Source organism: Ipomoea nil, unplaced genomic scaffold (assembly GCF_001879475.1).
Source record: "Ipomoea nil cultivar Tokyo-kokei standard unplaced genomic scaffold, Asagao_1.1 scaffold2494, whole genome shotgun sequence".
Classification (NCBI taxonomy): domain Eukaryota; kingdom Viridiplantae; phylum Streptophyta; class Magnoliopsida; order Solanales; family Convolvulaceae; genus Ipomoea; species Ipomoea nil.
Window position 1 is genome coordinate 1,817,763 of NW_017618922.1, and position 17,238 is coordinate 1,835,000.

General features: G+C 41.4%; 1 protein-coding gene and 1 pseudogene across 1 annotated transcript; one reads left to right on the forward strand and one right to left on the reverse strand.

The window, feature by feature from the left end:
- Positions 1 to 250: 250 nt before the first annotated feature.
- Positions 251 to 976, reverse strand: LOC109153511. The gene is made up of 2 exons (XM_019301378.1): positions 355 to 976; positions 251 to 270 (listed from the first exon to the last, which is right to left on the reverse strand). Exons 1-2 carry the CDS (start codon positions 974 to 976, stop codon positions 251 to 253), a joined length of 642 nt encoding a protein of 213 aa, XP_019156923.1.
- A 15,850-nt stretch (positions 977 to 16,826) lies between these two features.
- LOC109153512 overlaps positions 16,827 to 17,238 on the forward strand; it is a 7,988-nt pseudogene continuing 7,576 nt past the window's right edge.

The window sequence follows — 17,238 nt, forward strand, 5'->3', positions numbered from 1 at the left end:
AAGCTTCGTCCCCGAAGCTTGGGTACAACGAATTAGATCAAATGATGAAATGAAACAACAATGTGACAAGAGTGTCAAGAACATCCTTATTTGGTTAAAACTCAAAGGATTCAAAAAGGTACCAAACATAAGCAAGAAGTCATGACATTCAAGAGTTGGAAAGAAATTATCAACGGAGATAATGAGCATAACAACCTCTAAGCCAAACACAACCACCAACTTCTTATTCAACCACCAAAGGCCCAACTCTCTAACTCCTAACATGAACCACTAAACCAACAAACCAACCAAACAATCAAGCAAAACAAACACACGAAGCAAACCACAACAACTAGCAACGGTAAAACGAGGTACCTGCCGAGAACAACTCCGGATAACGCTCCCTCATGGTTGATTCCAGCTCCCAAGTAGCTTTTTCTACGTCGTGATGTGGCCACCAAACCTTCACCATCTTCACTGACTTCCTACGCGTTTCCCGGGTCTTAAAATCCAAGATCTTGAGTGGCCTCTCTTCATAAGACATATCATCGTCCAGAGGGATCACTTTCGGTGTTAGAACATGTGTCGGGTCATGAACATATTTCTTAAGCTGAGACACGTGAAAAACATTATGCACTCGCTCCAACTCCATAGGTAAAGCTAACCGGTAAGCCAGATTCCCAACCCTCTCGAGTATCTCATAAGGTCCTATGAATCGGGGGCTTAGCTTGCCCTTCCTTCCAAACCTCATCACTCCCCGGGTAGGAGATACTCTCAGCCAAACCTTATCTCCAACCGCGAACTCTACTTGCCTTCTTGCTAGGTCGGCGTAGGACTTTTGTCGATCTTGCGCCGCTTTCATCCTTCCCTGAATCTGTTTAATCTTTTCTGCGGTGTCAAGCAAGAACTGCGGCCCCAAAACTACCGAATTGACCATATTCTCCCAGCACAACGGACTGCGACACTTTTGACCATAAAGAGCTTCGTAAGGAGCCATGCGTATACTCGAGTGATAACTGTTGTTGTAGGAGAACTCTATTAAATCTAGGTGATCCTCCCATGATCCTTGAAAATCCAACATGCATGCTCTCAACATGTCCTCGATGGTTTGAATAGTCCGCTATGTTTGTCCGTCTGTGGCCGGATGGAAGGCGGTACTGAGATTTAGCTTGGTTCCCAAGGCTGCTTGTATGGACTTCCAAAATTGCGACAAGAACCTTGGGTCCCGATCGGAGACTATATCCCTTGGTACCCCATGATATTTCACCACCTGACTAACATAAGCTTGGGCCAACTGCGTCATTGTCCATGTTTCTTTCATCGCAATAAGGCGAGCAGTCTTGGTCAAGCGATCCACTATTACCCAGATTTTATCCTTACCGGAGCGGGTCACCAGTAAGCCTCCCACGAAGTCCATAGATATGGAGTCCCATTTTCCTTGTGGAACTTCCAACGACTGCACTAAGCCCTTGACCCTACAACGCTCCGCTTTAACCTTCTGGCAATTTAAGCATCTGCCCACGAACTCTGCTACCTCTTTCTTCATGTTGGGCCACCAGAAAAGCTTCTTCACGTCCTTGTATAATTTGTCGCCTTCGGGATGCACCGTGTAAGGTGTATTATGGCCTTCTTCCAAAATCTGACACTTCAACCGATCACATGATGTAGGTACACATAAACGGCCCTCGTACCTCAACCCTCCGTCCGTTGACAACTCAAACGGTCCCCCCCTTTCTTTTTCCAGGTCATCTCTTGCCCTCATCAAGCTAGCATCCTTCAATTGCTGCGCTTTGATCTCCTCCAAAAGCGTAGGTACGACCCTTAGGTTGAAAAGACGGGCTTCCGACTCGACTTCGCCTTGCTCCACCACTTCTAGGTTCATCCTTTGAAATTCCTTGCAAAGCTCGTCAGCCACTACCCAAATGGAACTAACGGCATGTTTGGTCTTCCTGCTTAGAGCGTCCGCCACAACATTTGCTTTCCCTTCATGATACTGTATGTCCAACTCATAGTCTTTGATGAGTTCTAACCACCGTCTTTGGCGCATGTTTAGATCCTTTTGTGTGAAGATATACTTGAGGCTCTTGTGGTCCGTAAAGATCTTACAACGCAAGCCGTACAGGTAATGCCTCCAAATCTTCAAGGCGAAAACTACGGCTGCCAACTCTAAATCATGCATGGGGTAGTTCTCTTCATGCACTTTAAGCTGTCGCGAGGCATAAGCTATCACTCTCCCATTTTGCATCAGCACACAACCTAGTCCTTTCTTGGATGCATCGCTGTATACCTCGAACCCCTCTGTCCCGGATGGTAAGATCAGCACTGGTGCGATCGTGAGTCTCTCTTTCAACTCCCGGAACGCAAACTCGCAAGCTTGATTCCATTGGAAAGGCATGTCCTTCTTTAACAACTTTGTCAACGGTTGAGCCACCTTAGCGAAATCCAACACAAACCTTCGGTAGTAACCTGCTAGCCCAAGGAAGCTTCTTACTTCTGCCACGGTTGTCGGAACGGTCCACTCCTTCACTGCCCGAATCTTATCCGGATCCACCGATATGCCTCTGCTGTCTATCACATGGCCCAAGAATGCCACGCTATCCTTCCAGAACTCACATTTCGAAAGCTTGGCGTACAACTGCTTTTCCCTCAGAATCTGGAGTACTGTCCGAAAATGCCCTACATGCTCTTCTTTATCCCGAGAATACACAAGGATATCGTTGATGAACACGATCACGAAGTCGTCGAGATGAGGCTTGAACACCCGATTCATTAGATCCATGAACACCGCTGGTGCATTGGTCAACCCGAACGGCATCACTGTGAACTCGTAGTGGCCGTAGCGAGTTCGGAACGCCGTCTTAGGTATGTCCTGGTCTGCCACTTTCAACTGATGGTAACCTGATCTTAGGTCAATCTTGGAGAACACCCCGGCACCTCGGAGTTGATCAAACAAGTCGTCGATGGGGATACTTGTTCTTGATTGTGACTTGGTTCAGCTCGCGGTAGTCGATGCACAACCTCATGCTCCCATCTTTCTTCTTTACAAAAAGCACTGGCGCTCCCCACGGTGACGTGCTCGGTCGGATGTAGCCTTTGTCTAACAGCTCTTGCAACTGAGTCTTCAACTCCTGCATCTCCTTGGGTGCTAAACGATAGGGAGCTTTAGATATAGGCACTGTACTAGGTACAAGATCTACTGAGAATTCAAATTCTCTCGGAGGAGGCATTCCCGGAATTTCCTCGGGGAAGACATCAAGGAACTCGCATACAACAGGTATGGTCTGAGCCGCATCCCCTTTTGCCTTCAGGTTTTCAACTGAACATAAGAAGATCTCGTGGCCTTTCTCCACATACTTTTTCATCTTCATCATGGACACTAACTTGATCCCCGGCTCTTCTGTTGATCCTCGGTACGACACCCTCTTCCCACCTGGCCCTCTCAAAACCACTTTCTGCTCACCACACAAGATCTAAGCTCTGAACCGCCCTAGCCAGTCCATACCCAGGACCACATCTACCCCGCCCAGGCCGAACTGTATTAGATTACTGGAAAACTCTTCTCCGCCGATGGCTATCTTAACGGCTTTGAAGAGATGGTCACAGGTTTTAACTTCTTCGGATGCCACTTTGACGCTTAACTTCACCCCGACGCCTTCGGTTAGGCCTAACTTCTTCACGAGTCCCGGGGATATGAACGAGTTGGACGCCCCGGAATCGAACAAGATTACCACTGGGACGGCATGCACCAGAAATGTCCCGATCACTACATCACTATCCCCTGCTTGAGCCTCGCTTAGAATGAAGGTCCTCTCTTGTGATGTCTTATCTGAAAAACTCTGGATTCCCAACCCATTACTCCTTCTTAGATCACGAGACGTTGGCAGGGTAGCTGTGCTGGGGCTTATCCGAGTGGACGTGCCCCTACGAATCCACTGCTCGACCACACTAGGAGTGTTACGAACTCCTGATGTTCTGGGTCTCTTGGCCGTATCATCCACATCTTCGAACGTCACGATACGCCGACGAGTAGGTATCGCAAAGCTTCTACAACAACAACACTGTTACCAACAATACAATAAACAAGCAAACAGCTATAAGCAACGCTCAACTCACCACGCATCCTAGGAGATCCTAAGCCTAAACACTTAGATTCTTATGGTCACCTTAAGGTCTCAAACCACACTTAGCCACTTAGAAGTCTAGACTCTACCATCCTAGGCTCAAACCTAGGCTCTGATACCAACTGTAACACCCCCGATTTCCATCCCAAGTTAAACCTTAAACATGCAGATAAACTAACCATAAAACATACACAACAGAAAACTATATATGAAATATATGGAAAACGCAGAGTGCTATGCCACGCTCACTCAACAGTGAACGCACATGCGTAAACATCTGCAACATGATCCAACTATCCCAAAAACAAAGTCAACAACATAAGTCTAGAGTCTAATCAAAGGCACGCAGACCCAAACCATCACAAGGGAAAGGGGTCTACACTAACTGCCTCTAGACCGCGCTCTCATCTACTCAACACCTGAAAGAACACAAATATATATATGGGACGACGTCGGTCAGCGAATGATGCTGGTAACCCACCAATACATGTGAAATATCATATGTAGATAGTTTATATGTATACAAAATCATTTGCGAAACGGGATATAGTATATATCAATTTCAAAGCCAAGATAGAAGTCAAACACAAGACTCTTTGCACTCACAATAAAGATAAGGGAACACATCCCAATACAACAAGAAGAAATAACGACTCACAAGAACGGCTCAAGGCATAATCTACCATCGCACAGTAGATTAACACCCGACATGCATAACACAAGAGAATAAAGACACAACCCTCGGCAACACATGCCTTTGTGACACACTAATCACAAATAGAGAAATACACAACAACGGCTACACAAGCCTTCGTGACATCACTCATCACGAATTGAGATGCCTTCCTTATGCCCGGTTCCAACCTTATGGCTACCCCCAACCTTATAGCTAGTTCCAACCATTACCTCCAGGACCCCTGGACATCCAAGTCCAACCTTTTCCCTCCTGGGACCGTCGTCCCCCACCAACAACCACCGATTCATAGTACACGAGGTACCGATCACACACACGGCAACACATGCCACCCAAGAAATACGTGAACCCATCTCTCAGGTCACAAACTCCATAATCGCGTCATGGCCACCACGAGGACCACTGCCGTACCTTGGTGACTAATGTCCAATACCATTAATCGTGCAATCCAGGTACAGCCACACACACCACACCACAACAGGAATCAATCAACGGATCACAACGAAGATATGAAACCATACTCAACAAGGAAAGGATCACAATCCGACTCCAACGATGATTACCACAAGTCATCATCCACAATAGGAAAGGACAAACAACACACACACTAGCATTTAAACACCGAACTAGCGTGCTTATCAAACGGGTAAACTAAACATAGTTTCGAAAAACACACAAGACCTATCACGGTTCAACGAATCACAATGTTGAACACTTAGCACGATTCAAGACACCAAAACCTACATGGATTCCTACCATATAGTTCTAGACATACGAAACATCAAGAAGACACTCAAATGGTTCCACAAAAGAACATCGAGAAGTCAAAAGACCAAATACCGAGTCAAAAGAATCACGGGGAACAAATCCCCAACAAGCCAACATTGTGTACCCGCGGGTGGGGCCACGGGTGGACCCCCACCCGTGGTTCCGCCTGCGGGAACCACTTCCCAAACACCCTGTACCCCGCGGGTGGGGCGGCGGGTGGACCCCTACCCGCCGTTCCGCCCACGGGTACAACCTTTGTACCAAAAACATCCCTTCGGGGATTTTCAACACCAAGCTCAAATTCAAGTCCAAAACATGCCAAATCTCACTAAACACAACAAAATAACTTGAATTAAAGGAATTGCCAAGCAATGGCATACAAGAACCCTAATAACAAACTCTAGATATGCATTTTCACAAGACAATGCATCAACACTCACATTTCATAGCAAAATCACAAGTAGAATCCAATAAATCATCATATAGGTAAGCAAAATAGATTTTGTAGAGTATGGGTTGCCTCTTGTAAGACAAAAACCTTCACTTAACACTTCACCAAGCTCCTAATAAGGTTCACCTTCCACACCCACTTCAAGAACACACCAAAAGATCATAAAGATTCTATCTTTAAGGAAAGACACCTTAGAAAACACTAAAAACACAAGATAAGCATAGATCTTACCCTCCTAGATGCTCAAAGGTCGGAAAGATGGAATTTTGAAGACAAACTTTGAAGATTTGGTAAAGCTCCAACTTGGCTTGGAAGAAAATCTATCTAACTTTTAAAGAGAAGGAGGAGCTCAAGTTTAGAAAGTGTAAGGGGAAAGAATGAAGGGTGCCTTCTAGGTTAGCTTGCATTACTAACATAAGGTGAAATGTCTTTATTACCCTTACTAAAATGAAGAGGTGTAAGGGAACAAGGGAACTACTCACAAAGCTTTAGGTACAACACTTGACTTTGGGTTGACTAGTCAATTACTAGTCCCCGACTATTGAATTTTCAGGAATTTAAGGAATTAAATTATCAATTAGATTAGGATTAATTACTTAATTAATCCCTTAATTGAATTTGGATTACGGGGTGTCATATCTACATTCTCAGTTTTACACCTCTGGCTAGTATCACACTACTTCACCATATCTACCACCTCTCTTTTCATTCCTTTCCAAGTGATAGGGCATTGATACCTCCATAGAATGGGGGCTCTGACACCAAGTGTCTCAGGCTTTACAGTCCTCACAAAACATTTCAGATTTTGTTTAAGTCTAGCAATATAGGCTTCAAGGAAATAGGTGTTAGTGAGGTAAGGGTAAGTTTGTATCAATAGGCTCCCAAATTCTTCAAATCTGTCAGTAAACTCTAGGAACCCTCCCATTTTCTTAAAAGAGGTAAAATCCTCCATCATAAAACCCTTATCTCCTCTCCTCCAAATCTCCTACCCCTATCTCCTCTCCTCCAAATCTCTTACAAACTGCCTCAGCAAATGCAGCCCATTGATAAAGCACATTTAAAATTTTGTTTCTAGGAATATAAGACATGAGCAAAAGCTTACCCACCCAAGCTTCCATGGTGGAAAATGGAAAGTGATAGGGATCTGATACCCTTCCACGGATGGGGCTCTAATACCAAGTGACCCCTATCTCCTCTCCTCCAAATCTCCTACAAACTGCCTCAGCAAATGCAGCCCATTTATAAAGCACATTTAAAATTTTGTTTCTAGGAATATAAGACATGAGCAAAAGCTTACCCACCCAAGCTTCCATGGTGGAAAATGGAAAGTGATAGGGATCTGATACCCTTCCACGAATGGGGCTCTAATACCAAGTGTCTTAGGCCTTACAGTCCTCACACTAGGGTTCGAACCTGAGACCTCTCATTTGAGGGGTCACAGCTATGCCACTCGACCACAAGGCCTTTGGCGTATCAATAGGCTCCTAAATTCTTCAAATATGTCAGTGAGCTTTAGAACCCCTCCCATTTGTCTAAAAGAGGTAAATTCCTCCATCACAGAGCCCGTATCTCCTCCAAATCTCCTACAAACTGCCTCAGCAAATGCAACCCACTAAAAATGCCCTTCCCAGGCTATTCAAATAACCCTCCAACCATAACCCTACTTTCCTAGTAAGATTAAGATAAAACACATTTAAAATTTCATTTCTAGGAATATAAGACACGAGGAAAAACCTTTCACACCTATTAATCCATAACCTAGGTTGTTCATAGTCAAAGGGAGGGAACTCAGCTTCTAATCGAACTCCGAACCTCTCTACGAACTCCTGAGTATACTGAAACTGTGTATCCATTTTGCGGCTCAACTCCACCGTATAGGCTTTGAATTTTCCCACCCGAGCTTCATGGTGAATGGTGATATGGCTCTTATACCTCCATGGATGGGGGATCTGATACCAACTGTAGTGAACTTGACAATTTTACAATAATGACGAAGAAAGAATAGGCTGAAGAGAGGTAAAGAAGAGAGCAATTGCAAAAATGAGAGTAGAGTAGAAAGAAATCTAGAGATAATGGAATAGAGATTTCAGAGTGTTTTGTATAATTATCCAACATAACAACTATCAATGTTGATAAAACTTATATACTCTGGTGCATAACAACCCTTTAAAATTCTCCAAAAATAACCAACACATAGTTGTAAAAATAGAATCAATAACAAATAAATGACGTCATTTGATCATATTAACAGCCTGTAACTACTCGTCATCCAACAGTACCGTTTTGGTGTAGTTGCATTGTGACAACCCAAAATTTATTTTCCCAAATTCTATTTTATAAATTCCAAAATAAATTATTTTCACTCCTACGTTAATTTTTCAAATGGGTGTACGAATTAAATATTTTTAATCCCTTTATTTTAAAGCTTTCAACACCCAAAAATACTTATATTTTAAAAACCTTATCTTTTGAGAATATTTATGCACAATGTTTTGACCCAAAAAGTCAATCTGAGTGAAACCTGAGAGTAACATGTGAAACTGATTCAAGTGTTTTTGCCTGGAAATATTCGTAAGATTGAACCCATTTCTTTTCTAATAATTTAGAAATCCATTTTTATCCTAACTTGACCCAACTTTTGACCCAAAATTATAACCCATGGTTTTTAATCGCGAAATGACCTTTTAACCCCTCTTGGCCGAAAATTTTCAGCACTGGTTACCTAGGGTTTTGAGCCCTACCTATTTAAGCATCACTATTCCCTTTGTCTAGACTCAATCCCTCCCATTTCCCCTCTATCACTCTTAGCTCTAGAGAATTTTCAAGAAGAAGAAGAAGAAGAAACTTTTGTAAGAAATCATCTCTCCTCCATCTCTATTCAATTTCCTTCATCTATCTTTCCATGTTTTTATCCTCCAACCCTTTCTAGCATATTCTTTTAGACTATAGCTTATGTTTGTGTATATATGTGTGATGTATTTCTATGTGTTCTTGTTGAGAAATCTAGGAGGTGAAGGTGAAAATCTTGGTTGAAGGAGAGGAGGGATTCCCACTCGGGTTGAACAAGCTCAAGGTATAAACCATGGACTCCCAAAACCTATCATTTTAATCTTGTATTGTTGTTGATGATATGAGTGCGTTTGTTGGTATTTTGATGCCTAGAAATGTGATAGATTATATGTTTATGTGTGTATTATGAGCTTGTGTTGTTATCATGTTGTTTTTAAATGTTTGAAGATGTTTTGGAATTGTATTGAAATCTGGAAATGTGTCTGTTCTCTGTTGTGTTGGTCTTTCGAAGCTCACTGCCAGAAGCTTCAGTTTGCCTAGCGGAACTACCAACGGACCCAGGAGGGATTCGTTGGTGAGTTCCGCTACCCGGCGGAACTGGGTGGCAGACCTAAAGGGGATCTGTGTAACAACCCAAAATTTAATTTCATAAATCCAAATTTTAAGAAATTCTGAAATAGCCATTTTCCACTCCGTAAAAATTTTTGTGATGAAATTGGTGTTGAATAAATTATTTTGAGCCACTTTTAAGTAAATTCAACATCAGGATTTATTTTAAATTTAAAATCCTAAGTTTTCGGGTACTTCGCGTACCAAGATTTAAACTGAGAAACCAATCTGAGTGAGACCGGGAGAAATCTGAACCAAGTGTTTGTTTGGAAATCTTTTTGGAAAAATACATTTTGACCCCAAGTTATTCAAAAATCATCTTTCTAGATTATGGTTCATGATGCAAGGTGAACCCTACAATTTTACTTTACATTTTTACCCCCAAACCCTAAGTATAAGAATTAGCTTTTTCCTAGTGCACTATTCATTCAATAGAAATCAGCAGCACTCATCTCTCTCACTCTCCCTGATATATTTTCCTCCTCCATCTTTGAAGCTTCATCTTCCAAAAACCTAGGTCCAAGATTTGTGGAAATAGTGAAGTTGTTGCAATGTTTTGGTTTGGAGAAGGAAGATGAAGGGTGAAGAAGAAGAGCTTAGACATGGTTTTGGCTAGATCAAGGATGCTCACCCATGGATTCTCAAATCTAATATTTTTCCCTAAGATATGTGTTTTAGTTGTTCAAATGAGTATATATTCTCAAATCTAATATTTTTCCCTAAGATATGTGTTTTAGTTGTTCAAATGAGTATATATTTATGTGTTTGGAGTGCTTAAATTGATGAAATGTACATGGCCCGCTGGTGTCAGCGACCGTAAGGAGATCTGTCATTATAATCCATGGTAATTTGTTTAAGGTGGGGTTTGAACCCTTAATCCTTTGTTTAATAATCCAAGCCTCTATCACTTAAACTATTTGAACCTTTGCGAAATTATCTTGGAAATATATTATATTACTTAGGCTTGAAGGATTATTCATATATAAAAGTATTTTCCTAAGAAAATCATAAATATGTTGAGTAGGATTTTGATATACCAAAAGCTATGATTTGCCAAGAAAGCTCTATTTCAAGAATTATAGATATGAGTATATATGTTTTTGGGGAATGTTATACTTGAATTTGAGAATATATACATATATAACTATGTATGAGATATATATTTGATCACAAAGATATTTGGAACTTATTCTATTATTTTCCTAAAAGTACTTAGTTAGTAACATTGTATATTTTGGAAAATACTATGTATCCCTAGAAAAGATTTTACCAAGAACTTTTGATCTACAAAGTGTATAACCCCAGATTTCCCAATCTCTTTTTGACTCTGCGAAGTCATTGTTATAAAGATAAAAATGTGTAGAAATGCTAAAGTTTTGTGTTGAGTGCTCCGTTAGTGTTTGCTCGTGTAGTGGCCGGGCCCTTGTGGCTCAGCTACGTGTCGTTTCGGGCCGAGTGTTACGGGCCCTTGTGGCTCGGCTCTTCGGGATCGTCTCGACGCACGTTTTGGCTTTGATTTCGTTGAATTTGGATTAAAAACGAGTATGTTATGAAGGAATTTGTGAAGAATTGCTACACAGAGTATATATTTGTTAAGTTACTGTGTATGAAGAATTATTTGACTATGTGATCTGATGATGTTTTTATTGAGTAAAGAAGCATGATCATTTGAGAATATGATTTATTATGAAAGCATGACTAGATTGAGATATTTGATCAATGAGAAGTGAAGCATATTTTGTTGATAGAATGTATAGAATTTGCTATGTTGCAAACCGAGCAAGACATTTTATTCTTAAGTACTTCATGATATTTTATACATGATTTAGAAGCATGTTATAGAGCATTTTGGCATTTCACATGTGTCATATTTCAAAAATGCATAAGGGGCCAACGTGAGCTCAAAAATACTTTCAAAAACCATAAGTATGTGGCATATCATTCTTTGATGCATTGAGAAGTAGTAGAGTTGTTTGCATGCATGAGAGATATTTATGTATTATCTACATCGGTGAGGTTTTGGAGGATACCATTTGGACTATGTCCTCTCGGGAGATATTTTTATGGACATTGCGGTCCCAGTATATGTAACGCGGCGTATTCCCACGTTACAAGGTTGGAAACTTCCCGCCAGGCTTGGAATCCTGGTTAGGGGGTGTGCACACTAATAGTTCGATACCTGATTCCACAGAGTTTGAACCACGAGATTGGTTCCGTAGACGGTAGGAGATATTGGGTTGGAATTATGCCGTTCCCGATGGGGTAATTCATACTTCCGTGAAACCCTAAGCCGTCTACGAGTATAAGAGAAAGAAAGAGAGTCAACAGAGACTCAAGAAAGAGAGTCAATAAACACTCAAGAGAAAGAAAGAGAGTCAAGAGAGACTCGAGAAAGTAACAAAGAGACCTCCACAGAAAGTACTCTATTTTATAAAAGAGTGTATGAGCATTTATATATGATATTATTGCACTAGATTGCATAAGAGTATGATTATAATGTTGCACAAGATTGCATATGAGTATGAGTATATTATTGCACTAGATTGCATAAGAGCATGATTATATTGTTGCACAAGATTGCATATGAGTATGAGTATATTATTGCACTAGATTGCATAAGAGCATGATTATAATGTTGCACAAGATTGCATATGAGTATGAGTATATTATTGCACTAGATTGCATAAGAGTATGATTATAATGTTGCACAAGATTGCATATGAGTATGAGTATATTATCGCACTAGATTGCATATCAGTATGTTTATATTATTGCACGAGATTGCATAAGAAGTATGATTATAGCATTGCACGAGATTGCATATAAAAGTGATGTATCGCATTACACGAGATTGTATGTGCATAGAGTATCGTATGAGATTTCATAATGAGAAGTTTGACTTAAGATTTTCCATTGAGCATGTTTATCTTGTTGTACTAGAAGCTCTATTTATCAAGTTATGTGAGGAGAACATGAAAGCATGAGAACACCTGTTATATGGTCTATTAGTATGAACTTATCTGTAAGCATGAATTGCTTGTTAAGTTATTTGAGAAGCTTATATGTTGATGAATATACATGATCAGTCTTATACATATATGAGCATGCCAGCTGATATTATAGGGTGCAAGCATCTAGAAAGAATGTGATAAATCTTAAGATGATTTGAGGTTAGCTTATTGCTATAAAGAAATCAGATGTTTTCAAAGTAAATGCTAGAATGCTTTACAGGGTTGAGTGTGGTTATACTTAGCTTCGTGCTAACAGGTGTTTTTCCTATTTGTCTATGTGTTGCTTGCAAAACCCCTTTCAGGTGGGCCCAGCAGTGTGAAGAAGTCGAGTTAGACTAGTCTCGTACATAGAGATATTGATGTTATGTATGGATTTTTAGACCTTTGACTTCGTCGTGAGCCTGAGGCCGGAGTTCGATCGCCGTCTGCCGCCGCACGCGCCACCGCCGTCGCCGAGATCAGCCATTATTTTACGGCCAGATCTCCCTCATCCATTTTTCGATCGAGACGCCGTCACCACCATTGGACTCGTCTCAACGAGACGCTTCAGGCAGTGTTGTTCGTTTCCCTTACCACCGACCGTCGACCGCCGCCGCCGTTCTTCGGCCATCGCCGCCGCCTTAGATCAGTGTATTGGTTTTGTTTTAGTAACCTCGATGACTTCATCTTTTACCTCTTATCCCACCATTACTATGGACAAGTTGGTTGGGAGTGAAAATTACACTTCGTGGGCCTCATCTGTGAAGCTTTGGTTCAAAGGCCAAGGTATGTCTGATCATCTAACCAAAAAGGTTTAGGACATTGAAGAATCGAAGAAATCAGATTGGGAAAAGTCAGATGCGTTATTATGCAACATTTTGTGGCAATCCATTGACCCTAAACTCTATCTCATTTACAAGTCTTATGAGACTTGTTATGATGTTTGGACTAAAGCTAAGTCACTGTATACTAATGATATCCAAAGGCTATATTCCCTAATATCTAATATGCTTAATTTCCGTGCGACTGCTAATATGAGTACACAGGATTTTTTGGGCCGGATTGAAGTTTTACAACATGAGTATAATAACCTACTGCCATATCAGGAGACAGTAGAAAATCATGCGAAGCAGTGTGATAAATTCTTCATAGTGTTGACCTTGGCTGCCCTTCGGCTTGACCAGGTTCACATTCGTGATCAGATTCTGTCTAGTCCTAATGTTCCTACCTTCACTGAAACCGCTACTAGACTGCTTTGTGTTGCCTCAGTTCCCTCAATTGAGCCTATTGGATAATCATCAATTCTAGCTACTCGGGCTACGGATAGAGGACCCTCTGGACCATCCAGTGGTGGTGGTGTTCGTCGTGGCAGACGTCCTCGGTGTGAATACTGCCACAAAGATAGCCATACCAAATATCGTTGTTGTAGATGGATTTATATGGTGAAGGTGGGCCCTGATAGCGCGATTTATCGCCTTAAAGCACGACTGGTGGCAAAAGGCTATATTCAGATTTTTGGTTTGGATTATAATGATACGTTTTCCCATGTTGCTAAGATTACTTCAGTTTGATTGCTTTTGTCTTTGGCAGCCATTCATCATTGGGACTTACACCAGTTGGATATCAAGAATGCTTTTCTTCATGGTAATCTTCACGAGGAGGTTTATATGGAGCAACCACTTGGGTTTGTTGCTCAGGGGGAGTCTTGTATGGTATGTAAACTTCGCCGATCTTTGTACGGTTTAAAGCAATCTCTACGGGCTTGGTTTAGAAGGTTCAGTTATGTGGTGTGTGAGTTTGGTATGACTAGATGTGCGGTTGATCATTCTGTTTTCTATCGTCATTCTAATGGGAAATGCATATACCTTGTAGTATATGTGGATGAAATTGTTATTACAGGGAGTGATCAAGAGGGTATATCTCAGTTGAAGCAGTATCTCTTCAGTCGGTTCCAGACCAATGGTTTGAGTAAGCTGAAATACTTTCTCGGAATTGAAGTGGCTCAATCTAGCAGTGGTGTTGTTATTTCTCGAAGGAAGTATGCCTCCGTGACACCCCGTAATCCAAATTCAATTAAGGGATTAATTAAGTATTTTATCCTAATCCAATTGATAATTTAATTCTTTAAATTCCTTAAATTCAATAGTTGGGAACTAGTAATTGACTAGTCAACCCAAAAGTCAAAGTGTTGTACCTAAAGCTTTGTGAGTGGTTCCCTTGTTCCCTTACACCTCTTCATTTTAGTAAGGGCAATAAAGATATTTCACCCTATGTTAGAATTGCAAAGCTAACCTAGAGGACACTCCTCATTCTTTCCCCTTACACTTCCTAAACTTGAGCTCCTCCTTCTCTCTAAAAGTTAGATAACTTTTCTTCCAAGCCAAGTTGGAGCTTTACCAAATCTTCAAAGTTTGTCTTCAAGATTCCACCTTTCCTACCTTTGAGCATCTAGGAGGGTAAGATCTATGTTTATCTTGTGTTTTTAGTGTTTTCTAAGGTGTCTTTCCTTAAAGGTAGAATCTTTGTGATCTTTTGGTGTGTTCTTGAAGTGGGTGTGGAAGGTGAACCCTATTAGGAGCTTGGTGAAGTGTTAAGTGAAGGTCTTTGTCTACAAGAGGTAACCCATGCTCTACAAAATCTATTTTGCTTACCTATATGATGATTTATTGGATTCTACTTGTGATTTTGCTATGAAATGTGAGTGTTGATGCATTGTCTTGTGAAAATGCATATCTAGAGCTTGTTATTAGGGTTCTTGTATGCCATTGCTTGGCTTTTCCTTTGATTCAAGTCATTTTGTTGTGTTTGGTGAGATTTGGCATGTTTTGGACTTGAATTTGAGCTTGGTGTTGAAAATCCCCGAAGGGATTATTTTGGTACAGGGTAGTGTACCCGCGGGCGGAATGGCGGGCAGAGCTCCACCCGCCGCCCCACCCGCGGGGTACATGGCCGGTGGGTGTTGGTACCCGCGGGGTACATATGTTGGTTGTGCGGGGATTTGCTCCCCGTGATTCTTTTGACTCGGTATTTGGTTTTTTTACTTCCCGAAGTTCTTTTGTGGAACTATTTGAGCGTCTTCTCGATGTTTCGTATGTCTAGAACTATATGGTAGGATTCCATGTAGGTTTTGGTGTCTTGAATCTTGCTAAGTGTTTAACCTTGTGATTTGTTGAACCATGGTGAGTCTTGTGTGTTCTTCGGAACTACGTTTGGTTTACCCGTTTGATAAGCATGCTAGTTCGGTGTTTAAATGCTAGCATGTGTGTTGTTTGTACTTTCCTATTGTGGATGATGACTCGTGTTAATCATCGTCGTTGTTGGACTGTGATCCATTCCTTGATTGATATATGGTTTCATATCTTCGTTGTGATCCGTTGATTGATTCCTGTTGTGGTGTGGTGTGTGTGGTTGTACCTGGATTGCATGATTAATGGTATGGGACATTAGTCACCAAGGTACGGCAGTGGTCCTCGTGGTGGCCATGACGTGATTATGGAGTTTGTGACCCGTGTGTCGGGTTCACGTATTTCTTGGGAGGCATGTGTTGCCCAGGCATGTGTTGCCATGTGTGTGATCGGTACCTCGTGTACTATGAAATTGGTGGTTTTGTTGGCGGTCATTGGCGGATGGGGACGACGGTCCTCGGAGGGAAAATGTTGGATTTGGTTGTACAGGGGTCTTGGAGGTAATGGTTGGAACTAGACATAAGGTTGGAACCGGGCATAAGGAAGACATATCAATTCGTGATGGGTGATGTCACGAAGGCTTGTGTAGCCGTTGTTGTGTGTTTCTTTATTTGTGACGTGTGATGTCACAAAGGCATGTGTTGCCAATGGTTGTGTCCTTATTCTCTTGTGTTATGCATGTCGGGTGTTAATCTACTCTGTGATGGTAGATTATACCTTGAGCCGTTCTTGTGAGTCGTTATTGCTTCTTGTCGTGTTGGGATGTGTTCCCTTATCTTTTGTGAGTGCATAGAGTCTTGGGTTGATCTCTATCTTGGCTTTTGAAATTGATATATACTATATCCTGTTTCGCAAATGATTTTGTATACATATAAACTATCTACATATGATATTTCACATGTATTGGTGGGTTACCAGCATCATTCGCTGACTGGGCGTCGTCCCATATTTTATATGTTTCTTCCAGGTGCTGAGTAGACGAGAGCGCGGTCTAGAGACTATTAGATTAGACCCCTTGAACTTTGTTATGTTTTGGCATGTGCGCCGATGTTAGACTTTAGTCCTTCTGTCCTTGACTTTATTTTGGATAATGGATTTTGTGCAGATGTTTATGCCCGTGCGTTCACTGTTGAGTGAGCGTGGCATAACACTCTACGTTTTCCATATATTCCATATCTAGTCTTCCGCTGTGTATGCTTTTATGGTTAGAATTATCTGCATGTTTAAGTTTAAATTGGTATGGAAATTGGGGGTGTTACATTGGATATTTTAGAGGAAACTGGCATGTTGGACAGTAGACCGGTTGATAATCCAATGGATCTGAATGTTAAAATCCTACCAGGACAGGGGGAGCCATTGCCTGACCGGGAGCTATATAGGAGATTAATTGGAAAGCTGAATTATCTCACGATCACACGACGGTATATCTCTTTCGCAGTTAGTGTGTTGAGTCAGTTTCTTGAGAATCCTTGTTATTCTCATTGGGATGCTGCTATTCGTGTTCTAAGGTATATCAATAGAGCACCAGGACAAGACCTATTATATGAAGATAGAGGACATTCACAAGTTGTTGGGTATTGTGATGCAGATTGGGCTAGTTGCCCATTTGACAGACGCTATATTTCAGGTTATTGTATTCTCATTGGAGGTA

What these genes read in the sequence shown, in the direction of transcription:
- LOC109153511 (XM_019301378.1), bottom strand. Translation starts at nt 976, where the DNA reads ATGGCTCCTTACGAAGCTCTTTATGGTCAAAAGTGTCGCAGTCCGTTG. An exon ending in TCCGGAGTTGTTCTCGGCAG is followed by an intron (nt 271 to 354) that starts GTACCTCGTTTT and finishes TTGTTGGTTTAG; the next exon opens with TGGTTCATGTTAGGAGTTAG.